Below are 24,867 nucleotides of genomic sequence, written 5' to 3'. Positions count from 1 at the left end.
GATTGGACGTCTGCCACCGTCAAAGGCTACCATTACTTAATTAAAAGGGGACTGGTTAAAAAAATTACATTACTATATAGTACTTGAATCCAAAGCAGATGCATGTGGTGCATTCCATTCTTTTACCCAAGCGAGATTTTTAATTAGTTATCGAAACATAATAAACAAAAAAGCCAGTGACATAAAGATAAATGTCTATATTAAGAATGAGGGCAGACTTGCATAAGTTTATTCATGCTTTTTGTGTCCCCTTGCGATGGAGACAAGCACCGCCCCTTCACGCTGCCCGTTGACTTCCTGAAAGGCAGCAGCGCCCCCTATGCCACGCCTCCCTCTATCAAGGAAGGGCGCATCCCGGATAGGACAGGAAAGCTAGCTGGCTAGCTTCTCTCAATACAACCATGGCAGTAAACCTTAGCAAAAACGGGGCCGCGTTATCAGCGGCCTACAATGAAGTCGTTAATGAAAAATCCAATACAAACTGGTAAGGATCTGCAAATCACACTCCAAAACTTTGAGGTGTAAGGCGGAGACATCGTTTTTTTTATGCGCTTTGATATTGGCTAACATGGGAGATGGTCAGTCGGGAAGTCACGTTAAGTTGTCTGCTGCGTTCATCTAATGTCTCTCCTTTTTGATCTTAGCATGTATTCATCTTTTCATCACCGTGCATTTGTATTTCTTAACATATGCTGCCAATAGTTTTGTCCGTTTTTGCACAGATGCTGCATTACCTCAAATTCCATCATCCATTATTTCAATAGTTCATATTTTAATATCAAGCCATGCAACAGCTGTTGAAATGCACGGGCATTTTTGTAAAATAATATGTTTCTGTACCTCCTCCCCCTCTTAAGTATTGAATTAGTACGTACGGTACTTCCTGGTTAAGTAAGGATGTGGAAATTTTGACAAACTTTCATTTTATTGTATTTTAAGTTTAACAATTAATTCCCTGAAATTCTATTTTGGTTCTATCAAATGACTTTAAAATATTCTTTTGTAATAGCTATGTCTCAAGGTTTCAGAAATCTAATGGATGATTTATAATTTTAGTGTTTTATAATAGATGCAGGATGTGGTAGGATTTCTTTAGCAATCTTATGACGTGTAATTTACTATGAGGCGCAATCGGCTTATAAGATGTGAAATGCTCCAACTATGTGAAGTGACTGTTTTTGAAATTGCAGTTAAGAGAGCACGATGAGTGCAAAAATAAAATTATCACTCCCAGGAGTATTTTAAATCAAGGAGATGATTATTTTAATTAAGCGCATAGAAACATGGAAAGAATTTGGCTTACTCACGCATAGAGCATTTGTAGCCTTCATGAAATGCAACTATCAAGAGGAGCAACATTACTGCAAATATTTTTTCCAACTCTCCTCCTCAGGGCCTTATTCACTTACGAAGGAAACAGCAATGACATCCGCCTGGCAGAAAAAGGAGGTGAGTAATTGGTTATGTCGTTATCAAGCTTTTGGAATCTCAACACAACAACCTCAAATGTGTGTCGGAATGTCACTTGTCAGCATGCTAGCATAGCACTGGAAGATCAGCACAAAGCAACCGCTTGCCTGTGCTGTCTCAACCCTTCATTTGCTAAGGCAAAAAAATGTTCTCTGTTATACAAGCAACCACAGCAGCCTTTTGACTATTCCCACAATGTTTGTCTATCAGATGGAGGACTGGAGGAGCTGGTGGAAGAGTTAAACAGTGGAAAAATCATGTATGCATTCTGCCGGGTTGAAGATCCCAACTCTGGTCTTCCTAAATACGTCCTCATCAACTGGGTTAGTAATACGCTCCTCCTCAATGTATTTGCTCGACTCTTGCCAGTAATTGTGTCATTAAGAACTAATTGTTTGTGCCACAGACGGGGGAAGGAGTCAAAGATGCCAGGAAAGGACTTTGTGCAAATCATGTGAGCTCCATGGCAAACTTTCTTAAGGTAACGAGCACTGATTTCAATATGCCTTTGACTTTTCTCCCAACATCTGTTTGTGTTTAAAATCTGCTGAATTGTACATTGTTAATCTTTGGAGGACGACACCAAAAAAAGAACATTCATCAAAGATGCATGCAACTGTGGAAAAAGGCTCAGTTGGAGCAGTTTCTGTGTCATACATCGTATATCATAAGAGCAACCGCATGGCAGACTTGGCAATGAATGGAACTTTCATTTGAATGTGTTTTAGGGGGCCCATGTAACAGTAAATGCCCGAGCCGAGGAGGATGTTGAACCTGAGGTGATCATGCAGAAAGTGGCCAAGGCGTCAGGGGCCAACTACAGCTTCCACAAAGAAACCTCCAGCCGCTACCAAGACAGTGGCCCTCAGGGTCCCGTGGTACGTCCTATTCTCCACTCATGCAATGTTTTGTTACTTGCAAAATGGACTGAAATTGTTGCAAGAAACACGACCCATTGTCATGAGGTGAAAAACAAGAAAACCAAGTCCATTTCAAACTATATTTTGCTCTCTCTTTTAAGCCCATATAGCCAAACATCTCATTTTTGATATGAGGTTTGAGCAATGTGATATTTTTCCCTGATAACAACTGATCTAAATATGATGCAAATATTAGTTGAAATTTAAAGTCTTTTTTCATCAAAGGCTTAGAGTTGGAACAGATTTTGCTGTTAGTAATTTAGTTTTTTAGGTTTTAACGGGATAAACATCGACATTCATTTTGATTTATGTCCTTGTTTATCTGTCAGCACTTTGCAATAATGTTTACGCGCTTTGGCCATCTGCGTAAAATTCAAAATTCGGTCTTGTCTCAACGCATTTGATGTGAATGGTTGTTTTTCTGAATGTGCTCTAATGTTCGGGATCCATTTTCTTCGATCGTGTCGTCCTACTAACTGATGTTAGTTGTTCTTTTTACAGGGCTCTGTGTATCAGAAGACCAATGCTATGTCAGAAATCAGAAAGACCAACAAGGACAATTTCTGGGCCCAGGCTGAGGTACGCTTGGGTTTTCACTGTATATCATTCTGATTTAGTTTTAATGGTCACTGCAATTACACTAATAGCCATCTGTCATTTTTTGTCGCCAAGAAAGAGGAGGAGAGACGTCGCCAGGAGGAACGGCGCAGGGCAGATGAAGAGCGCCAGCATCTGGAGAAAGAGAGGAAAGATAGGGAAGTCAAAGAGGCAGTACAGAGGGACAAACGGGACAAGGAAAGGGCTGTTCAAATTGAGGAACAAAAGTAGGTGGTGATAACTAAGACAGTCTGGAATGACTGACTGAAATGTTACTGGTCTGATTGGAGCCTTGGTTTGATAGGAAGTACCAGCAGCAGCAGGAGGCTGAGAGCAAAGAGAAAGAGAAACAACGCTGGGTAAGTGAGCATGTTGGGTTTTTTTTCCAAGCAAAAATGATATGGAAACATACAAAAGCTAAATTTTAATGTGACCACCATCAGGAGCAGCAGGATCAGATGGAGTCAGCTCAGAAGAAAGCAGGCAGGCCAGGGGAATCTGTGGAAAAGGCCAATGTGAGTCCCCTTTTGTCCAAAGAAATGCTATTACGTGATAATACCCAAATGTTTTGCGTTTATTCCACTTTGTGTGTTAGGATATGGATTTATATAGGACTAGACATAACTGGATATCCTTCATCGCCAAAAGCACTGGAACACTTGATAAAAAATAACCTTTTAATTTAGGCTGAGTTGTTAACTAATGATGTATATCCACAATATAATGTTATAGGTTCCATTAGACATTGTTTTCAATGTAGGTTTTTCTTAGCAGTTAGTGTCTAATGAGCTGATGTGTTTTATGATAGGAGGCAGCTTCACTAATCTCTCAACGAACCACCAACCCCAGAGACATGTTCAAGCAGAGAGAAAGAGGAATGACAAGTGATTCAAATGTGCCCTCTGCTGCCCCTCCCAGCCCACAACCAGGTAATACCCAGCCCCAACACTGGAAATATTGGCCGATCCGACATTTGTCTAAACTCCACCCTCTTTAGTGCTATATCTGTCCATGATCACACTTAACCTGTTTGTCTGTCTCCATTGTGTCTCCACCGTTCTTTTCTCCTCTCCTCCATTCGTGCATGCCTTGGACTCCATGTGGGGGTGCTTTACTCAGGGCGCCTGCAAAGTCCTTTTCTGTCTAAGAATGAGAACGAGCAGGCTGAACCCCCTCAGCGTCAAGTGTCCCCGGTGCCGACAGGCCCCCCCTCACCTGTCCCTGTCCCTGTTGCAGGTGTGAGCCTACACACTCAAAGACACACCACACAACATATCTCGTGACTGATCAAAATTGATGTTTCCCAAACTTTGTTTTGCATTAGGAAAATTCCACTTGCAAAACAAAACAATTTTGCTTGTTGTGTGTGAAATCTGAATTTTTTTTTTGCTAACTATGCATCAACTGTCCTTATTAATGAATTGTGATGGCTGAGCCATTAATTCAGACAACTTTTTTTTTTAATTTAAAAGTTCGGTGATCAGCTGTTTTTTTTTGCTCAACTTTCCAAAACACTCCACTTCAAATTAGAGGAAGCGCTATTTCTTAGAAATGTGATAAAATCCACAATGAACAAGGGACAACTTTGTCTTTCAACCATGTTAATATATAATTGCTTAAAGGAAATCAGAACTTTTCCTTGAAGCTATTTTGCTTTTCAGGATTGAGTCATTTCATGTCATCATTTCACTTCCAATCTAATCCTTTTTGTTCACATTGAATTAATCATGCCTGCTACTCATAGTGGTTTCCATCCTGTGTGTACACGCATGTCTGTGCTTGTGTTTTTGCGTGATAAGAGCCCGATGTGGATGATGGAAACTCTAGGTGTGAGTATGACGAGCAGAAGGAAGCCCCCGAGGAGCAATTGAAAGGTGGGGCATCACCTTAAGCCTTTCATGGACCAAGTTACCCTCTCATTGGGTTAATTTGAAACATGATTTGCTATCATAGCTCATTCCTTCCGGCCATTCTGGCTATCTACTCAACAGCAGCCACCTGCTGCCATCTATCGGAAGATAAAAACATGACTAGGCTTCTTTATTTTCTTTCAACAGAAGAAGAGCCAGTTGCAAGCCCTACTGTTCAGGAGCCGAAAAATGAGGACCCCCCGCAGGTGATTTTTTTCCCCTTGTTGTAAAAAATGATATTTCTGGGACACAAATGAAGGACACTCTCTTTCTGACAGGTTGAGGAGAACAATTATGAGGTGCCTGCTGAGGAGACGCAAGATCGAGGAATCTGTGCTCGGGCCTTATATGATTATGAGGCTGGTAAATACATTTTTATTACGGTTATATGGCATAGTCATTTTAATCCAGGGTTACAAACACAGTCCCAAAACTTAAAAATGTACTAGGTTCTTTGAAAACGTTGCCAATGTTAGAATTTCTCAGTAATATGAGTGACTCTTTGCCTCCTAGCCGACGATACAGAAATCTCCTTCGACCCTGATGAAATCATCACCGGGATCGAGATGATAGATGAGGGATGGTGGCGAGGATACGGGCCCAATGGCCACTTTGGCATGTTCCCGGCCAATTACGTCGAACTCGTATAGTCTGCCGCTAACTGAGCCGCTCCAGATCATGGACCAATGAGTGTACATTTAATTTAAAGGCCTGGACATTACCAATTGATCATTTCAAACCAGCTCCATGAATAAGTTCATGTTGTAAGCACGTTAAGTCACCTCTACCACTTTACCTGTAAATGTGATGAGCCTTAGTTTGAATCTTGAAATCTTCTGAGCATACACAGTACTTAAGTCAACATTCCTCACAAATTGACTCATGTATGTCACATCATTTCATTATTAATTGCAGTAGCATCGTCTGCAGGTGGTGGAAAAAAATGTGGTACTAGTTGAATTTACCCCTCTTGTTCATTTTGTTCTCGCAAGACCAAATGTCCCATTTCATGTGACTTTCAACAGATCATGTATGAATTTCAATTTGTGTATTTGATTGGATATGAATTTTGGTTTTGGGTTTTTTTGCTTTGTGTTTCTTCATGTTGGTTGCCTTTATGAATTGAGTAAATTTCCCTTTCTTGGTCCTTATATTTGAAAGTATTCAACTTTTTCCTCAGTGCACTGTGGATAGTTTTAATCGTGAGATTACCGTGAAATTGAGAGTGGATATAATGAAAAAGAAACTTTGACATTTTACAGAATGCCATAGTTGTTTGATCTTGAAACGTCATTCTAGTTTTTGAAAATATTGTTCGTCATCAGTTGACCAAAATGACGCATCCTGTCTCGTTATGCAGTTTGCCAGAGTCTATTGTAATCCAGCCTTTATAATAAAATGAATAAATCCCTTTTGTGGTCAGCTCTTTTCATGCTCAAAAACTTTTCAATGAGAGAATTGTCAGGGGTTTTCTGAGGTTAAAGAGGAACTTGATGTAAAGGCAACACCATTTCAATCACTTTCCTGGGCTGAAATGCCGTGGAGGAATTAATGCAATTCATGCGTAAGTTTCATTTCATTGGAAGAAAATCTTTTTTTTTCCACCTCTCTTACATGCTTAGTTGATGGAGGCATGGTGAAATGTTAATGTCTGGGACCAACAATTATTTTTGGAGCTGACACTGGGTGTACAGATAGGCAAAGTGTAATAGAGCTGAAATTAGTGTGTTTATATATGCACAATATCAATAGAATATATACTATCATTGGAATAATTCATTGTGAGACATGTCATGTCTCCACATCATGTAAACAATTTGATTGAATATATTGCAAATGTTATCAAAACAACTCTAAGTGTCCACCATCTATTGCCCAAAATTGGTTGGGATGGGCTCCAGCACAATGTTGTGAGGATAAGTGAAATGAATGGAAAAAATGTTGGAATGAATAATCAAACTCAGTTGAATGCAATGGCACAAACACACAATGACCATTTGGAAAACAACACTAAATTCTCATTTTGTCTGAAAACGGGTGGAAATATAATGAGTAATGCACAGACACCGTGTGTCATTGTGAACTCTGGTTATCTATCTTAAAGCAATGACACAAGAGTAATGATATTAGTAAGAAGAGGGGGGTCACATTGTGTGTGATGTGTCAACCAATGAATGTGTGCAGTATTTTTGACACCTGGTGTTAGGACAAGTTAAACTCCAGTCACAAAAGGATTTCGTTGGAAGTCGTCCTCTAAAGATGGGTAAGAATCCAATTAATTGTCTAAAGTTTAATGTTGAATTTTAGTTTTGACCACAACATTGAGATGGTCGATGAAAGTCATTCATGGGCCATGAAAGTATATTTTTGACAAACAAAAAAAGGTCATTTTCAATTTGTTGATTGGTTCAAATATACTTTAAATAAACAGTAAAGTAGAAGTGATACAACTTGGAATACAACTCTCAGCAAAGAAATAGAGAAGTCAGAGGTTATATTGAAAGCTGAATACAAATTTGAAGCCGCAGCACAGGAAGCAAGCCATCTCAAAAGGAGTATGTTGGTTTTACGCACAAAACGATACAGTGGTTGGTTGACGGGCTGAGAACAGCAGACACCTCAGACTAAACAGACTCATTTATCTGGAAATGTAAGTTCTTTAATTTTTTCCTCTTTAAAACAAGCCTGTTTTTTTAAATGGATATTTTAATTTGGTCTAAATATTGTAATACAAAACTCTTAAACTAGAAATCAGAAAAACATTGACTTTTTGATGGACACTAGAAAAATGCATGGCAATGTAGTACAGATGTTTGTAATTGTTTAATGTTCACATCTCTTTCATAACAATAAGAAACATAGTCATCAGTAGGCAATGAAAAAACAAAAGACATTTCAATGACCCCTAACTTTTCAAATGTAGTGTAGACTCAGTTAGTAGTTTAGTGCTTATAGTACAATGATAACACTACGATTTGCCAATAAAAGCCAATACTGATTTAGCTTATGTGGGAGATCTCATGGGATCTGGGTGCAGGTGTAACTAATATTGTGGTTACAGATTAAAACAATGTACAGTGTCATGTGCATATCACAATATCCTCCAGTGGTGTGCAAGTGTGAGTGTTAGGGTGTGAGTGGGAAGTGGTTTGCTACCTGTGGTTTCACATTAGGATCCGGGGACAATATGTTCATATGATCATATGTTAGAATATGATGCCAACTGAATTATTGTTAACTTTGTGGTTCAGCTAATGAGGACCACAGTTTGACGTTGGCGAGTGAAGAAAACATGGAGACATCGGGCGAGGTGAGAGGAACCGCCGATAAAACGTCGATTGGCCCGCAGGTTTCACTCTGAGCTATTTTCATCTGTTACAGTTAATGTGTGACTGCAGACATGACTCCACAAAGACGCACTCTCATTTCCCTTTTTGTCGAATTTCATAAGGAGTGCAAATTTGAAGCGCTCTATTGCACGTCTTTCAGATAAGCTTGTGAAATGAGTAAGAAGGATCGCATGATTTTTTTTAAGGTGCATATTTGACCTTTGGAAAGGAACTGCACATTTTGTTTTGCAGTGATGTGAGAAATACAAAATAGTTCATCAAACTTTCTCTGGTCGCAGGTGTTTTTGCTATTCTCAGTAAATTGTAACATCATTACATTTTATATTAATTCTAAAATTAACTAAATTCTATCTATGATATTGAGTATCACTGTTACTGCCAATTTGGAACAATTATAAACACATCAAGCAAAACCGTAAGATTGAAACAGCAATTGTATTTGTAATATTTTCTTTATATTGACCAGTAGAAATTTAAAAATATTGAAAGGCACTTTTGAAATAAAAAATATATATATGACCTTACTTAAGGCTAGTTTTTAAATTAAATCTGAACATATAAAAGAATCAGAGATGGAATTGGGTTCTTATCTGCTAAGGACAATTACCTCTACTGTATTTTACGATTATTCTAATTATATATTTTTTAACAATACATGGCCATTGAGAAAAAAAAAAGAGAAATGATGTATATACGTTTCATATACATAATCATCTAGTCTAGCTTGGGTGTAACATCACGCCTTTATTCAGTTCTACAAAAACAAAAGGTGTCAAAAAAGTTGAATGATAAAAATATGTGTTAATGGTGTGTGTGTTAATATTCATGTCTGTACTGGCAGCCCTTTTGTACAGCATCATTGAGAATTGGAGAACAAAAACACACACAAAATGATGTCCTTATGACATGTACAGCAGTTAAGTCAAGTTTTGATTTGGTGAGAACTTTCATTTCGCCTCAATAAAAACCGCATGGGCTGTATTTCAAACATTTGAGACGTTCACATAAATAAACGGAAAAGCTGGAAGAGCGGTGCCGGGCAGATAAAGGGTGACTCAGTTGGGGCTCGCCTGGAGGTCCGCACCTTCACTATTACTCACTTTGCTGGCCGACTTCTCGGAACCAGGAACCACAGAGAGGAACTAGATTCAACATGAAACCACCTTGAGCTGTTTATTATAGAATGACTGCCATTACATTCTTTTTATTTTCAGGGGAAAAAAAAAATCTAAATGTATTGAGTCAAATGAGTGTTTTTTTTTTTATTATACTTTCAATCTATTCAAAGTGAGATGTCATGTTTGAATATTTGCTATGACTCATCATCCTTTACAAAGTAGAAAAGTGTTTAGACTAGCCAGATTTGACCGGTAACAATAGTTCACAGTCAATGTCATGTGAACATGAAGTACTTTTAATAGCAGGTTCTCTTCTTCAACACACCGCTCAACTTCTCTAAATTAGGCACTTTTGTGCAAAGACTCACTGTTTCATTTCTGCATGCTTGCAAACAGCTAATCGTGACTTTGTCAACTTTGAAACATTGGAAAGGTGTTAAAGGTGCAATAACCGTTTGTGAAATGCTATCTATTGTTTATCACATTTTCTAGAGGACTTTAAATATTTCTGTTTGCTAAAAAGAAACAAGAGCAGACTTGCATTCCGACCACTTTCTTTGTAAATAAGATGTGCTGGTATGGATGGATGGATTTCCTAATACAGTATTTATTTTATTTTGTTTTTTGACTAGGCTTCTCAACCAGTCACTGAATTGCACGACAATTGCAAGGATGGGTTGCGACTCAGCTCGCTGCATATTGACGAGAAGTCCTTTGTATCAAGTCTTCACTCCTTCATGAAGGAACGGGGCTCCCCCATTGAAAGAATCCCACATTTAGGCTTCAAGCAGAGTGAGTATTTTGCTGCTTAAACTTAATGAGTTGTAATCCATTTCATTTAATCTTAACTTGTGCCTTTGTTATCCTGCCAGTTGACCTTTGGATGATCTTCAAAACAGTTGAAAAATTGGGAGGATATAATTCGGTAAGTAAGTACCCTTCATGTAACTATTCATTATTTGTTGCTAGTGCAGGGGATTGATATTTGTTAAATGGAACAGATGCTAAAAAAAAGGTCAATAAAAATGCACAATGTTGGGACACAGAACATCTTTTTAACTCTTACAACTAAAACAATGTTGCATTTACTACCCAGATAAATGTGTAGTGTTACAATGTGACATTGTCAACAGGTGACAATGCGCCGCCTGTGGAAGAAAGTATACGATGAACTGGGAGGGAGTCCCGGAAGCACCAGTGCTGCAACTTGTACTCGCAGACACTACGAGAGGTAGAGCCCTTCCTTCATTTCTTCGCATATAAATCCATACTTGGACTTACAATTTGCCTCATGTTGCAGGCTGGTATTGCCCTATGAAAGACATCTAAAAGGGGAAGATGATCAACCTCTGCCTCTCAACAAGCCCAGGAAGCCTTATAAGCATCCTTCAGAGGAGAAGACCAACAAAGCTGAGTGGAAAGGGAAAAGGAGCAAGTCAGAGAAAGATTCCGAGGTATGACATCACGCTGAATAAAACCAGCTTCTTGTGTTGATTATTCCGATTTGAAACTATGTTCTTTTACAGAGACTGCTTTCGGAGGCTGCTCTACAGATGAAAGCAGCCAAGTTTCCCAGTTGCGCTCTCTGGTCTGCCACCCCCGACAGGCAGGAGCCACAAGGGCCAAGCACCCCTGACCTTTACGCATATCCCCACCTGCTGCATGGCCCGGCAGCAAGGCCTTGGCCGGGGAACATCTCCTCGGTCGTCGGAGAGGTCATCTCTCCTCTGGAGAAGAAGAAGCGCGTAGCTCAGGCGAGCCTTCGAGCGAGCCCGCAAGTTGAGGGGAAAGACAGGCCTTCTGTTATCCGCCGCTCTTCATCTCCGGCTTCCGGCAGCTATGAGTGCGAGTCCTTGGAAAGCTCGCCACGCCCACTCTCTTCCAGCTCTTTGTCCTCCAGGAGTGGATCCCCAGCCTCCATCGCATCAGAGGATGATAATAATACCGCAATGAACTCCAACTTGCAGCCCAATTACCTCCAAAATAATACACCAATGACAGATTTGTCAAAAGATCAAGCTGTAGAAAGAAAAAATAAAAATCAAGTCAACCCCTTAGCACGTGATAGCAAGTTTAAAGATCCACGCAAAGCCCTTGAGCATCCTTTTCGTTCACTTACCAAATTGAAACCTGACAGGGTCTCATCATCGTCTTCCTCCAGTTTCAGCAAAGTTCCAACAAAATCTGCACAGCTTTTGCGACCCGCTCCAATCCGGCCGAGCCACAGGATCCAATATTTGACGCATAATGGCAAATATTTTAAAGACATCCATCCGTACTCCTGGCCTTGGGAAACATTGAGGGCAATGCCAGCAAAGTTTCTTCCCGCCCAGCAGAGGTTAAGCCGCGAGCAGTCTCATAACATCTCTGGTAGAGACTCTAATCTACGGAGCACTTCGCAACAGCCGGTTCTCCTCCCCAGAATGAGAATACCTCAATCCCAGCTCCCGTATCGCCATTTTCCTGTCAGCGCAGTTCACTCCGCTCTCGTATACCCTAACCCGTACCCCTTCCCTTTATGGGGTCATGCTTACACGACCCCCAGCGTGACCTCGTTTTCTACTCAAGAATAAATGTGATTTCTTAAGTTTCTGTCCTGCTGCTTGCAAACTATGCTTATGGTTTTTTATGACTTTTTTTAATGGATTTCAAAACCGTTTGACTTTGTGCTATTACAATAAATGATGAATCTTTCTTCATCCATTTATGGCAGTGATGTCAAGTGAACAAAAGGAACAAGAACAAAAAGGAAATCTTTCAGTGCGTCAATTTTGAATGTTCCAGCAGTAAGCCATAAGTCATTGTTTCTATATAAAGGAAATACTTTCTGGGATGTTTTTGTTTGGCAGTGGACAATGATTATTTTTTTGCTGAAAAATGTGTATTATTGCCTGTATAACGGTGAATGCCACAATTTAGAACCAGAAATAAATTATTCAATCTATAGTTCACAGCAATTTTTCCTCACTTCCACACAGCCTTATGCACATCATATTTGATTTGAAATGTGAGAGGCAGATATAGTCCACACACCAATTTATCAACACACTTTACAAATGTAAAAGACTTTAATGAATGTACAGTAGATGGCGGTAATGCGCCTAAATATTAGGTGCAAAGCGCAATAAAATATGAGAAAGAAGAAGACTTTGTTTTGGTTTTAAGAATCGTAGACCTTGGGTGAAAACTAACCCAACATCTCGCGAGAACAGCAGGCGCCGAGGCGCGAAGAAACAAGTGGCTTTCTATCGCTTTAACATTAGCTAGCAAAGCCTTCCCTATTCAAGCCGATCACACACGCTTTGCCTTTAGAATAGCTTTCTTTTGTGGACTTAGAAAAAATATAATGTCGGAATCGCTGTTTGACAACGATGCCAGCCGAGAAGAATGTCAAGAGGATGACATGACCCCTGCCGATTTGATCGCCAAACTGGAAGAAGTAAATAACTTTTTGTCATATCATAAATAAAAGTGGCTGACTTATAACACGACTGTTTATTGCAGGCTTGGCTAAATGAAAAGTTTTCACCGGAGTTGTTGCCCAACCAGTCTGAAGTGGTGGAGTGTGTCATGGAGCAACTCGCACACATGGTACATATAATAAACATAATAACAACAACACGGCGACGATCCTTATAAATGTAACTTTTAGTCGATTTTGCATCAGTTTCCGGATTACATTGTGTCAAAAGACTCAGCGCTGTAACTATGGTAACCGTGTCCACTCCAGTTTAAAGTCCAAATCTATATCCAACGTGACCAGTGTTTATTTTGCACATACACTCGAGAATGACTTTGTTGAAGATTGCAACATAGGATAATCGATCAACTTCATTTACACATTCGAGGTTCAGGTGTAAACAGACCCTAAAAACAATAACACACAGGATGATAAATACAGTACCCAAAAGATTTTGGGGAGAAAAAAAACATGTTTGAAAAGTAATTTAAAAGTATTATGTAAAATTGTAAAAATCCTGATCTAAACATCACTGAATTTGCCATTAATCAGAGGAAATCTTTAGAGTGGACAATTTGTCCTTTAGGCCTGCGATAGACTTTTTGACACATATTGGCTTTCTATGCTTTGATTTGTTTTTTTTTCAATTCATTTGAGGAGCTTGTAGGTGACAATAATGGAACAAGTTTTTAAATTATCTTGATCATTTTTATGTCCACAGTCTTTTAACATCTTACATTGTTCAGTTCGTTATTTTGTTCCTTCCTTACACTAGGAAGCAAACTTACAGAGGGTGAAGAAAGGCGACGCCAAGGCCAGCATCCACCGCATGGAGATCGACCGGATCCGCTTTGTGCTGTGCAGCTACCTACGCTCGCGTCTTCAGAAGGTTAGGCATTTCATCAATGTCAGTGCACTTCAGAGTGGGTTCATAAAGTATGACAGCATGGCCTTGTGTTTGTTTGTTTGGCTTTAGATTGAAAAGTTCTTTCCTCATGTGCTTGAGAAAGAAAAGTCTCGCAGTGATGGAGAACCATCTCTGCTCTCACCTGAGGAGTTTGCCTTTGCCAAAGAGTAAGCAACGTATAGTCAACTACAGTGGAACGTGTAAAGTACATCCATCCATCTTCTAGATTGTATCCTATTAACGGGCAATAATCATTTTCAAAAGACCGGAAATGGGTAGATCAGGTTTTGAATGAGTAAAGGGCAACAAAATGATCTATAAGTATCTATAATGCAAAAACATATAGATATGCAGACTATTTTCACACTATTCAAACATAATTGAGTTTTTTTTGGTGTGTAGTGCTAATTTTTACATGGTGCTTTATGTTGGGTTACAGATACATTAAACATTTTACATTTTTGAAAAACTAAAGTTGGGCCTGGACTTCAAAGTATTTTAGTATTTGCTACATGGGATAAAAACATTGACTACTATGGGCTTACTATACTGTTAAAATGTGACTTATATTAGTTCCTGTGACATTCACACATTGATGTTTCCTACATCCTTTTTACATGACAAGAATAGTTTTAAATTATATATAAAGCATTCTGTTTGGGTTGAATTCCATGGTATGTCTGTCTGCCTGCAGGTATGCTGCAAACACAGAAAGTCACTTAAAGAATGTGGCACTGAGTCACATGCCCCCCATCCTCCAGACACTTGACATGCTGAAAGCAGGTGGAGTCCTCTCAACACATTCTACCACACTGAAGTTCCTGACTCGCTTGAATACTGATTCTATTCATTCTGATTGACACTCAGTTCCGGCGCCCTGCCTAGACTCCTTTGTGTTCCTGAGGGTGAAAGAAAGACAAGAAAACATTTTAGTGGAGCCCGAAACGGACGATCAGAGGTACTTCACATTTCCAAACCTCCCAGAACTTAATTATTAATGATTGTTTCATGATATCAATATCACTACTGATGATATAATCTCTTGTCCCAGAGAATACGTGGTGGATCTTGAAGAGGGCTCTCAACATCTCATGCGCTATCGAACCATTGCACCACTTATTTCAAGTGGAGCTGCGCAGTTGATTTAAATGTCAAGGTAAATAAGCCTCAAGTCCACGCTGGCCCTCCAACTCATGCAAACGCTTGCCTTTTTTCCCTGCATTTCTTATGTAAGCAACTCCTTTGTACTGTCATCTAGATTATTTTTAGCCCTGAGATTTATTCAGTTATAGTTTCTTGGCAACACTTTGAGAATGTGCTCTAATTAGGGCAATGCAGTACGCTCTTGTTTTTCATATTTGTGTCACAGATTGGATGTTCAAGGTTCAAACTTCAATGTTTGCATTGTGGTGCCCCCCATGTTGTGGTTTTCTACATTTCCAACACATTTTGACTAAAATTCAGCATGGATGGGATGCAGCAAAGTCACAAACCTAACGAGGAATGACTATGGATAAATGTTCTAAGGTGGACTTGCATGTTATAGAATGGTACTAATAAAGAATGTACTTTGTGTCTTTCAGGTTCTTGTTTCTGCTCTGGATTTTTTGGTCTTAAAAAAGCATCAGGCGCTATATCATGTCTCGGCACAACTCAAAACGCGTGCTCACCACGTGATTCGTGACCCACTAATGGTCCATACACATGGAGGGAAGCATAATCTCTTAATATTGATTCCAGTTATTGCGGCCGAATGATGAAGTGGATTGGAGAGTTTCTGTGCAGCATTTAAAGCCTTCCAAGGTAAACTTACCATGGTGTTTACTAGTCCAAAGTACAAATACAGCACGTTTGTGACAGAGAGATGTTTGTTTTGACTGTTTTAAATGGCATAGTCTCATGCTGTTATTATTCCCATCATATGCAGTTTGATTGTTTTATGTTTTTTTTAAAGTTATGTATTGTCTGTATCACAAAGGTGACTTGCCTTTTTTTGTCTGGTGGTAATGTCAATTTCTGTAGTCAATCAAATTGATTGAATAAATGCAAACCTCATCATGCATTTTTTTTAATCAAATCTTTTCACACCGACAAACAACTGAGTTGAAAACTATATTTTTGAAGAGCGGTGCGTGGAATACGTTTGTGAGTTTTAGTCATTTTTTTCCCCCAGTAAAGTCTTGTCTTTACTGGAACATAATTGTTGTAATAGTTCAGTTATGTAATTTGCAGCAAGAGCAATTTCATCAGGCGCACTCGCTCTAATTGCCAAATAATTAGGCGCGATAAGGCAGTAGATCTTATTAAACTAAAAGGAAAGTAATTACCGATCTAATAAATTAATGCCCTAATCATGCCAAATGTTGACTGAACATGAAGATTGATTGTGCTTTTTTCCATTCAATTTCTTTCAGATTCTGCTCACTAGCTGTAGATTTTATGGTCTTTTAACTTTCTCTTGCAATTAACTAAAGGCTCAGATTAGCCGCCATGGAAATGTTTATTTTAGTCCAAACATCTCAGCACGTGCTAGTTGGTGGTTGCCACACACTTTCACCCACTTACTGCAGTCATGGCAAGCTGACACATTAGATGACAGACATGCTGTGAGAGGCTAGTAACCCTGCGTCACACATGCCAACATGGTCTCACACAACCATCCCTTAAGGACATGAGCCAGCCGGCAGAGTGCTGCATTTTACAGATGACCGTGGTGGCTCCTTTACCACATCCCCAGCAACTCTTTATAATGGGGGGGGGGGGGGGGGGGGTGGGGGGGCAGGATTAAAATTTATGATGGGATCTGGAATATCCTGCTTAAGGTCAATGTTCTAGAACACTGCACTCATTAGTAGACGTAAATATCATCAATTTTGTGATAGTGCAATATTGTCTGAATGATACAAAATTTGCTGATAGCATTAATTATCCCGATTTAATTTAAAGGTTTTTAATTGATTTAATATGATATTATGTTAACAGTCAATTACATTTAACATAAGCAGTAACAAATGTTGAGTAATTGTGACATTTTGACAACATTAAATACACTTGAATTTCAAAAAACATTCATTTTAAGTAAATATTATGTGCCAATGTTGATTGTCGCTTTGTGCTTAACTTGATTTAATTGGATCGTTGCTTAACCAATTTAAGTACCAATTGTGATCAATGTATATAGTAACACCCCTCCTTAGTAAGACAAAATCTGAAATGATTGTCTTAAACTATGAACTAGACTAGTACACTCAATATTTATTTGATCTAAGTCTTAACTCATTGGCTGCAACATTTGTCCAATTCATTTTAACTGAGTTCTGGCAGTGAATGATCATGTTTCAATGCCACTGATGCTATCGATTTTCCATCCATCTTAAACTGGGTGGGGCTAGCAGCAATAAAGGCAGTGTTTTTGCCATAGTTCTAGTAATGCACTTGTTCGTTTTCTTTAGTCATGGAAAAAAGTGATCCTAGCAAGTGTTAGTGGTGCTAAATGAGGACACTGCACACAAATTTATAACTGACACTCAAATGCAGAATTCAGTCCCAGGCACAGGCCAAACATTTCTCACTTGAATGTAACACCTCAGTGGCAGCTAGTGCAACATTGTTAGGGGAAAGAAGAGCACCTCCAACAAAGTGGTCAGTGGAACACAGGGGGCGGAGTACAGGAAGATAGCTGGGAAAGTATAAATAGAAGGTCACATAGGACTGCTGTGCTTGAGGGGAGCACACGCACCTCGCAGGATCACACGCTGTCCACCATTTTGTAAGTAAAATAGGATGTGGTTAAGTTCTGTGTTTACCAAAGTCGTACTCAGGTTTTTCCTCTTGTTCTAGCCGTGTTCACACAAATGGGTACTTTGAATCCTTCACACTGCACCTCCAACATGGAGACATCTGGCACAGCGTAAGGCCTTAATTTGGATGATATGCATGCACTTGTGGAAGTGAGAATGCATGTCATTTGGAGTGCTTTCATCTGATTGCATGTAAAGGAAACCTAAATCAAAGCCTTATGTCATTTTTTTTTAATCTCCCTCTTCAGTTTCCTACCTCTATTTGGCCTTGGTTCAATGGCTCAGTCAGCGGGACTAGTAGAGATTGCGGTCAGGCTGTGTTTGAACCAACGTAAACAATTGTGTCCTCATGTTTGGGTGCCCATCCTGAAACCACTGCGACCTTGTCTCCGCTCTGCACTTCCAAAACACGACTCGGCTGTCATCTTGAACCAGACACTGGTAGGTTTCCTTAAAGAATTGGATTTCGATGACGAAGATATTGTGGCCCCAATCAAGAACAAGCGAGTGGTTTTCGCGGACTCCAAGGGACACTCCCTGGCAGACGTGCGAATCTTTCACGACGAAGAAGATCATTCCGACCTGGAACCCCTGCCTTCCCTGCAGGGTCTCGTCAGTGCGACCGAAGCCGGTTACAGCTGCACGGTCAGCACCTGCTGCCCAGGAACACAGCTCACGCTCGGTTTTCCGCAGCCCTCTTCGAATTTCCAAGCCTTTCGTGCCAAGCTTGCTGAGAACAAAATCACCCTGGAGAACTGCACGGTCACTGAGCAAGCCCTCAGAGGCACCGTCCGAGTCCAAAACATCAGCTTCCAAAAAGATGTGTGTGTGCGTATCACCTTTGACTCTTGGCAGAGCTACAGTGATGAACCCTGCACGTACTTGGAGCAGCGTTTTGGAGGGCCACAAACCGACATCTTTGAGTTTGACATAGACATCCCCAAAGTACTCGATGCAAAGAAGAAAATTGAATTCTGCTTAAAATATTCAGCAGTAGGGCAGTGTAATACTTTTTGGGACAACAACGATGGGCGGAACTACGCAATCGAAGTGTGTGTGAACTCACATCTTTGTCCCAGATAGCTGGCAGACCTTTGGTTTATCCTCTCAGGGGTCGCCACGGCTAAACCGCAAGGTTGGAAAATGTAATTGCTGCCAATATTATGCAAAGCAAAAAACGCCTGAAATGATTATTTTGTCATAATTAGTTGTGCTTCTGTATTTCTTTACTGTCATTTTATAATTATGTTCATAGTATAGTGTAGATTTGTAATAAAAAAAACTCTTATAATCCTTCGTTTTCTCTGGATATCAGTCTTTTATTTGTGGGAGTCTACACTAAACCATTTTATATATTATTTTTAGTTTTAGGAAGACCATTGAAAAACAGAGTGTGGGATTCTGTTTACTTTGGGCATCTCTGGGATTCACAAATAGGTCACAGATTATCGTCAGGGACAAATCCAGGCCCCAATGCGGGAAGCAAGGTAATCTTAGCTCAGGCCTGTTGAGATAAACTATCTGACTGATGATAACAGGAGGTTTTGCACACCCTTTGTCCATGTTGCATCTGTAACTTGTAACTGGTAAATATCTAGTCTAGTATGATCTCTTGAAACACGATATTCAGACAAAGAAAGGACTCACAAAGTTAGACTAAGACAGGCTGCACTTTGGGGTAATTCACAAAAATAGCAGTATGTGTAGGCTGGACCCAATCTATCACTTCATATTTTTCTATTGCTGCCAGCGTAACATGATTTTCGAGGGCCCCTTTGCTTCAAAACAAGATGCGGCGTATGATATGAATCAAGTCATTAAATGGAGTGTGGACTATGAGAGCTACAATGACAGAACTGGCTTCGGGGTAGCAACATGAGATGAGAATGAAATGATAGGGAAAGGTCAAATGGGGAAGCCAACATTGTCAAGGTGCCTGTTGCTACTCAAAATTACTATTTTCACTATTACTATACATTATTTAGTTCTACATCTCTCTTGAGACCTTAGTGAGCTTGAGGCAATCCCAACTAATTAAAAAAATGCTGTAGATGAACAAATTTTTATCTGTTTTTATGCCTCTGGTCAATGTAGAGTCTTCAATTTTACCTAATATGTCTATTTCTGGAGTACAGAAATGGTAGCTGTGTTATACACTTAAAAAACATGCAAATTCCACAGAGGAAAGTTAAGAAAATCTGTGAGGCAAACGTTAAGACCAGTAGAATTTGGTTTATATTTTGAATAGAAATTCGAAGTAAGCACCTGAAATGTCTGCACCATTTTTACCATCACAATACGCCACTTGCTAAAAAATACAAAATACTACCTTCAAGAAAACCAGGGATAACATGTAGTCTTTTCCACAGCTCTGAATAGAAATACATTTTCAAGATGCCCATGACGGACATCTGTGAGATAAGATTTCTATTCTAGCCTGGGAGGGAGACGCAAAGGCAACATGCACACTCCCTTCAAGTGTTTTTCTGCGACTTTTGGCCGACACGATGAGCTGTGTGTAATCCGCCTTAGCGGCCCACACTGATGTTACACACTTTGCAACTCGGATCTTTCTTGGCATTGGCGGTGGTCAAACTCATGAGCTGGTGGTGTCCACTGATTTGCTCCACGGTGCCCTGATCCAAACTGACCGGCTCTGTGAAAAGCACCTCGAGGATGACGTCGCTGGCGTGGCAGTACAACGGCTCCTCGCCGAGCCTCTGAGGCGCGGTATACGTCAAGAAGGGGTTATTGGCCAAGTCTAGCATGGGGAGGCGGCTTCTGCAGAAGTGGTCCCTCTCTGTGCCTACGGGGGCCAGCACCAGAACCACGTAATGGTAGGCTGTGTACATACAATAGAAGTCTGCAAAGTACAGGGAGATGTTGGGGTTGAGCAGGTGTCCTGCCGGGATCTGGAAGCGCAGGGGACCATAAGGAGAGTCTTTTGGGGGGAGTCCTGTATCGAACTCGGTGTTGCAGCTAAAGAAGACCCCCTGCAGTTTGCCATTTATCGGAGAACCATGACTCCCGCTCGTGTCTTTAAGGGCAGGATGCATCATACCTGCGGACTCCTTCCTAAACAATCAACCAGAGGAGAAAGCATATACGTATTTCAGTCCATATTGTCCCCTTAATCGTTCTCATTTTCATGCCCGAACTACCTGACGCAGTCAAAGTAATCTGGATGCTGATTCCGATAAAACACGGAAAATTTCAGAAGCCTTCCTGTAGAGCCTTTGGCCTTGTCCAGAAGCTGCTGAAGATGTTCTATGGCATAGTCTGCAATTTGAAAAAGAACATAATCATCATTTCCAAACTCTGCCCTGCTTTCAAATGCAAATGAACCCCAAGACAGTAGCTTTTTATGACTATTTTTATGTACCCTCTCAGGCTGTATCTACATTAGCATGACTTGAACCATCAGATGCCTCACCTCCTGTGCAGAACTCCACCACTTGGCTCCACTCCGACACGAGGTATTCGCCATCAGGCTGTCGAACTGCAGTCTGGACCGCCACGCAGTACTCCGTGCAGGGGCTGAGGAACCAGTGTCCACGAACAGCCATGGGCAGGGGCACAGCCTTTGCCACCAGCTTGGTTGGTACATCCTGAAGGACGCGATTTCATTAATTAGCATTTCAAAGGACATTTTACTGGCTTTGCACAACAGGCTTTTCCCTCTGTAGGATTTGCATTATTGCAGTGATATTGCTTTTAAACTCGAGCAGCTGTAAACGAAGAGACACTTAATCTTTGTTTTGGCCAAAGTGTCTAAGAAGCGTCGCCAAATACACGATAGGCTCACATAGCCATGGTAACATGATGATGTAACTTTTTTGCTCTTTTACCCACTTGTACAAAAATTCCTAATCCGTTGTCACTTCAAAAAAGAAATGGAGAAGTTGTGCATGAGCCTGATTGCTAAATGAGTAAATTATTATATTATCGTGCAATATAGTTAGAATATTTTAATCGTATCAAAGCAATTGTTAACGTTATACATTGGAAACATGTGCTTTAGTTCCCGGTGTTTTGATAGTCAATTGTTTAGAAATTATAATACATACCCAATACATATTTTAGTCAGAATTCACATTAAAAACACTTCTGTGTCTTGCTGACTTTGTGATTAGATAATGTAGTTGTTCCTAAAATGAGTTAATAATACGCATTAGCGGTAATTACCACAATAACCGGTCGATGTTGTTAGTTGAAATAATAATTATAATAATTATAAGAGAACACATGAGTCAGAGCCCCAGAGCTGTTGAGTCACATGCTTATTTTCCCTTTTGCTTCAATTGGAACAGACTGAAAGGGCACAACTGAGCTTGCTGTGCTTAGATTAGTGCAGAATTTCTGTTAACCTTACCAGACCCTTTTGAATAGACTGCTTATTTAAGGCTTTTGCGATCATCTCTGAGAAGTTTTAATGAAGGCAGACAGTTAATAGACAGAGCTACAGGCTGTTCCTTGGCTGACTCACCCTGTGTTTAAAGCGGTTGGGATCTCTGCATTCTTTGCGGCTCAGGTCAATGAAGAAATGTGTGGCTCTGGACGTGTCCTGGGGGGTCATATCCCACACGATGCGGAACGAATCACACGTCACCTCACATATTTGGATGTTACATGGGGTGGCGAGAGGGGTGTCCATTTCTGTCAAATGATAAAACAGGAGATTTGAAAGCCACATGACAGCCTATCCTTTTTGAAAACTATTCCATTAAAATCACAGGCACTTGCCAAGCATAATCTTTTGAGCCTTGTGAATATCTTAATGTGCAAATAAGTGAGTTCTATATATAGAGATTGAGTAGATGCAAATAAATATGCTATTTTCTTACGCAATAGGGAACTTCAAGCCCGAGTTGGATTCTTATCATGATCTGAGGAGTCATTAATTCACTGCTTGTTAATGAATTTGGCCAAACATTTTATTCATTTATCTTCTTCTTAATCTTATTACATCAGACCAAGTCATTTTTTTAGCAATACATAATCTATAAATAATTTGGCAATATAAGATTCAAAATCATCAATTTGAATCAATTTGTTCAGCTCTAAAAATGGTCAGTTTTGTTCCTAGTGTTGTTTTAATGCGACTTTAATACAGGGATTATCACAAACAATTAAATTCAAAAGTGGACCTATTGATTCGTGTATTTTCTCTCACAACCCTCAGGAAAATCTAAGCGTGGGGAAGGTGATGAATCACTATTGGTCACACTTCAGCCATTTGATCCACACTACTGCACAAAGCCTTGAGTAGGAGAATAGACTCAGCCACTTTTTGATAGGTGTTTGATTTGATGTCTGCCTTACTTCTCTGCAGCCGAGCACATAGCTTGTTTTTTATTTTTTTATTTTTTTTAGTCCATGCAGCCATTCCGTCCCTCCAGCGCTCTGCGTTATGCATATGTGTGCCTAAAATAACCTCAGTAGCCGTTCAGGGTGGAAGCCTAACATGCTCACTGTGCTGCATTAAACATGGACAAAAATGCTTTCATGAGCTCCTTAAAAAAAGAATTAAACACAGAGAGAGAGAAAATATGCATTGCAGGAGTTTGAGGTGAAATTATTTAAAAAAATCAAACATCAATTTAAAACAGAGATGGAGACAAAAAAATACATTGCAGGATTATGGAAGTCCGCTCAGGTGTTCCAGACCTTCTCTCACGGACAGGCTGTAGTGGTTCATTCAAGCCTATGAATTGTGAAACGCGCTCTTTAGCCAGTCCACACTGGAGCCTGAGGAAAAAGACCATTGCACACATTTTTCCACAACAGTTTTTTGCTCATTTCTCATTGCTAAAGTTTCTTTCAGGAACAGAAAGTGGGCCAACAATAGACTCTTACAGAACACTCATCAAAGGTTGCTGTCTGCGAATATTCCACTGGCAGAACCAGTACACGTGAGATCAGTTCAAATGCAGGTTTCCAAATCACTCACACATCCCAGTTGCCCTCATTTGTGCATCAGTCTGTGAAAAAAAGAGCCAATTTTCTCCGCTGCAGCATTAACTGTAATAGCCAGTTGCTCCAAATCGGGCTATTTAGGTCTGTGTGATGGCTGTGTCGGAAAAACAACTCATTAGTTTAATTATTTGTGTGTGAACCAGCCTTAGATAAATACCAGAAAACATACAGATGCAGCATGAGCAGAGATGCCGCATTCATAGAATACTCTAAGTTCCATCAATGCCAGATCAAAGCATTGTCTTTTGCTCCTTCTGAGATTGTTTTCTGCAGCTGGGTTACATTTGCACGACTTGCTCCAGCTTATTCATGCATTTCACCCAAGTTGCCTATTAATGGTCGCCACGAGCATCATTATAAATGGAAGTATTATCCTTAGTTCCATTTTGAATTGAAACAAAAGCAATACGAATACGTTTGTCATGTTATATTGCCGTGTTTTTGCTTTGTTTATTTATAACCCACGCAATTGTACGCATGAGGAGACTGTTTGTTTGAAACTCATTATTCCTGCTGGGTTGCTCTAAAATGAGAGCAAAGTTTGATTTGGGAAGAAAAACTCAAAGGATGGAAACTATATTGCTTTGTTTTTTAATGATTAGATTGGTAAATATAATGGTAAAAGTATCAATATACACATTGTAGTAAACATTATCAAAACAATATTAGGCTTACACCAGCTGGGACAAACAGAATATACTCAAATTCTCATTAAAAAAGAGAAAAATGGTCCTCCAATGCTGTCAAACAGGTGCAAACAGCACACATCAAAGAATAATTACAAAAATTGCACAACAGATTAACACTTAAACATATGAAGGAGAATCAGTAGCAATTTTTACAATATCAAATTTGCATGTATAGTAAAAAATAAATCCTTACTTGTACAATGTTGTATACCGCCGGGACTGAAGATTTTACCCGCCGTTTCCCTGCTTCTGTGTCTTTTTATATGCAGCAGTGTCTGATAGATTGCCTTGGGAAACTAATTTGGAGGTACAACGAATATACTAGATCCTCTCTCTCTTGCTCGTACTCTCCGTCTGTTTCATCCTAGTGTGTGTGTATGTGTGTATGGACCACACAAACACTCTCACTCTCCGCCTCTCCATCACCCCCCCCCCCCCCCACCTCTCATTTTTGCTTTGGGCTTTGAGCATGATGTTTATTTGACTCTTACGCAGCTGCACAGTCTACAAATGCATTCAGAGCTGAAAGAGGTGAGCAGAAAAAAAAAGAATTGTCAAACACTGCAAGCTCATCAGCATGTTGGTACACAACACAGCATCCCTCTTCCAAAGTGTTACCCTGAGGCATTATCACATGTATTACAGTGAACTCTGATGTAATAATAAATTT

At 39.9% G+C, this 24,867-nt stretch overlaps 5 protein-coding genes across 10 annotated transcripts; 4 read left to right on the top strand and 1 right to left on the bottom strand.

The window, feature by feature from the left end:
• The first annotated feature begins 313 nt into the window (after positions 1 to 313).
• LOC144215823 (drebrin-like protein B) lies at positions 314 to 6,308 on the top strand. 3 transcript variants are annotated; one of them, XM_077744980.1, is made up of 15 exons: positions 314 to 484; positions 1,394 to 1,449; positions 1,681 to 1,793; positions 1,877 to 1,951; positions 2,199 to 2,348; positions 2,892 to 2,969; positions 3,063 to 3,214; positions 3,292 to 3,346; positions 3,431 to 3,502; positions 3,796 to 3,916; positions 4,107 to 4,223; positions 4,787 to 4,861; positions 5,045 to 5,103; positions 5,176 to 5,260; positions 5,411 to 6,308. In XM_077744980.1, exons 1-15 carry the CDS (start codon positions 402 to 404, stop codon positions 5,545 to 5,547), a joined length of 1,428 nt encoding a protein of 475 aa, XP_077601106.1. In that variant the 5' UTR covers positions 314 to 401; the 3' UTR covers positions 5,548 to 6,308. The 3 variants fall into 3 exon arrangements, with proteins under 3 accessions (XP_077601106.1, XP_077601107.1, XP_077601108.1); XM_077744981.1 differs by lacking the exon at positions 4,787 to 4,861; XM_077744982.1 differs by lacking the exons at positions 4,107 to 4,223; positions 4,787 to 4,861.
• A 757-nt stretch (positions 6,309 to 7,065) lies between these two features.
• LOC144215686 (uncharacterized) lies at positions 7,066 to 12,318 on the top strand. 3 transcript variants are annotated; one of them, XM_077744768.1, is made up of 7 exons: positions 7,066 to 7,160; positions 8,149 to 8,207; positions 9,998 to 10,157; positions 10,238 to 10,290; positions 10,499 to 10,596; positions 10,666 to 10,819; positions 10,892 to 12,318. In XM_077744768.1, the coding sequence occupies exons 1-7, from the start codon at positions 7,157 to 7,159 to the stop codon at positions 11,936 to 11,938; spliced, it is 1,575 nt and encodes a 524-aa protein (XP_077600894.1). In that variant the 5' UTR covers positions 7,066 to 7,156; the 3' UTR covers positions 11,939 to 12,318. The 3 variants fall into 3 exon arrangements, with proteins under 3 accessions (XP_077600894.1, XP_077600895.1, XP_077600896.1); XM_077744769.1 differs by lacking the exon at positions 7,066 to 7,160 and adding an exon at positions 7,221 to 7,547; XM_077744770.1 differs by lacking the exons at positions 7,066 to 7,160; positions 8,149 to 8,207 and adding an exon at positions 7,221 to 7,547.
• A 226-nt stretch (positions 12,319 to 12,544) lies between these two features.
• On the top strand, positions 12,545 to 21,162 carry LOC144215434 (DNA replication complex GINS protein SLD5-like). 2 transcript variants are annotated; one of them, XR_013330434.1, is made up of 9 exons: positions 12,545 to 12,804; positions 12,870 to 12,956; positions 13,601 to 13,714; positions 13,802 to 13,899; positions 14,427 to 14,515; positions 14,600 to 14,690; positions 14,784 to 14,888; positions 15,316 to 15,535; positions 20,923 to 21,162. XR_013330434.1 is itself a non-coding variant. In XM_077744360.1 (8 exons), exons 1-7 carry the CDS (start codon positions 12,712 to 12,714, stop codon positions 14,878 to 14,880), a joined length of 669 nt encoding a protein of 222 aa, XP_077600486.1. In that variant the 5' UTR covers positions 12,545 to 12,711; the 3' UTR covers positions 14,881 to 14,888; positions 15,316 to 15,794. The 2 variants fall into 2 exon arrangements, 1 of the variants encoding a protein (XP_077600486.1); XM_077744360.1 differs by lacking the exon at positions 20,923 to 21,162 and having other exon boundaries at positions 15,316 to 15,794.
• Positions 17,150 to 18,809, top strand: LOC144215433 (protein phosphatase 1 regulatory subunit 3C-like). The gene is made up of 3 exons (XM_077744359.1): positions 17,150 to 17,501; positions 17,573 to 17,642; positions 17,781 to 18,809. Exons 2-3 carry the CDS (start codon positions 17,587 to 17,589, stop codon positions 18,613 to 18,615), a joined length of 891 nt encoding a protein of 296 aa, XP_077600485.1. The 5' UTR covers positions 17,150 to 17,501; positions 17,573 to 17,586; the 3' UTR covers positions 18,616 to 18,809.
• LOC144215432 (phytanoyl-CoA hydroxylase-interacting protein-like) lies at positions 18,855 to 24,520 on the bottom strand. Its single transcript, XM_077744357.1, has 5 exons — positions 24,391 to 24,520; positions 22,019 to 22,188; positions 20,966 to 21,140; positions 20,694 to 20,811; positions 18,855 to 20,607 (listed from the first exon to the last, which is right to left on the bottom strand). The coding sequence occupies exons 2-5, from the start codon at positions 22,184 to 22,186 to the stop codon at positions 20,061 to 20,063; spliced, it is 1,008 nt and encodes a 335-aa protein (XP_077600483.1). The 5' UTR covers positions 22,187 to 22,188; positions 24,391 to 24,520; the 3' UTR covers positions 18,855 to 20,060.
• Positions 24,521 to 24,867: the final 347 nt, after the last annotated feature.

This window comes from Stigmatopora nigra, chromosome 22, assembly GCF_051989575.1.
Source record: "Stigmatopora nigra isolate UIUO_SnigA chromosome 22, RoL_Snig_1.1, whole genome shotgun sequence".
NCBI lineage: Eukaryota > Metazoa > Chordata > Actinopteri > Syngnathiformes > Syngnathidae > Stigmatopora > Stigmatopora nigra.
This window is presented reverse-complemented; position numbering and strand designations above follow the sequence as displayed.

Bases quoted from the DNA above. Each gene is read 5' to 3' on its own strand.
- LOC144215686 (XM_077744768.1), top strand. The intron at 8,208-9,997 runs GTGAGAGGAACC...TTTTTTGACTAG, and splicing joins ACATGGAGACATCGGGCGAG to GCTTCTCAACCAGTCACTGA. The intron at 10,820-10,891 runs GTATGACATCAC...GTTCTTTTACAG, and splicing joins AGTCAGAGAAAGATTCCGAG to AGACTGCTTTCGGAGGCTGC.
- LOC144215432 (XM_077744357.1), bottom strand. From the start codon at position 22,186: ATGGACACCCCTCTCGCCACCCCATGTAACATCCAAATATGTGAGGTG. The intron at 20,812-20,965 runs GTGAGGCATCTG...TTCAAATTGCAG, and splicing joins GGTGGAGTTCTGCACAGGAG to ACTATGCCATAGAACATCTT. The intron at 20,608-20,693 runs GTAGTTCGGGCA...TTGATTGTTTAG, and splicing joins GATTACTTTGACTGCGTCAG to GAAGGAGTCCGCAGGTATGA.
- LOC144215434 (XM_077744360.1), top strand. From the start codon at position 12,712: ATGTCGGAATCGCTGTTTGACAACGATGCCAGCCGAGAAGAATGTCAA. The intron at 13,715-13,801 runs GTTAGGCATTTC...GTTTGGCTTTAG, and splicing joins TACGCTCGCGTCTTCAGAAG to ATTGAAAAGTTCTTTCCTCA. The intron at 13,900-14,426 runs GTAAGCAACGTA...GTCTGCCTGCAG, and splicing joins GAGTTTGCCTTTGCCAAAGA to GTATGCTGCAAACACAGAAA.
- LOC144215433 (XM_077744359.1), top strand. From the start codon at position 17,587: ATGGGTACTTTGAATCCTTCACACTGCACCTCCAACATGGAGACATCT. The intron at 17,643-17,780 runs GTAAGGCCTTAA...CTCCCTCTTCAG, and splicing joins ATGGAGACATCTGGCACAGC to TTTCCTACCTCTATTTGGCC.
- LOC144215823 (XM_077744980.1), top strand. From the start codon at position 402: ATGGCAGTAAACCTTAGCAAAAACGGGGCCGCGTTATCAGCGGCCTAC. The intron at 2,970-3,062 runs GTACGCTTGGGT...TTTGTCGCCAAG, and splicing joins ATTTCTGGGCCCAGGCTGAG to AAAGAGGAGGAGAGACGTCG. The intron at 5,104-5,175 runs GTGATTTTTTTC...TCTTTCTGACAG, and splicing joins AAAATGAGGACCCCCCGCAG to GTTGAGGAGAACAATTATGA.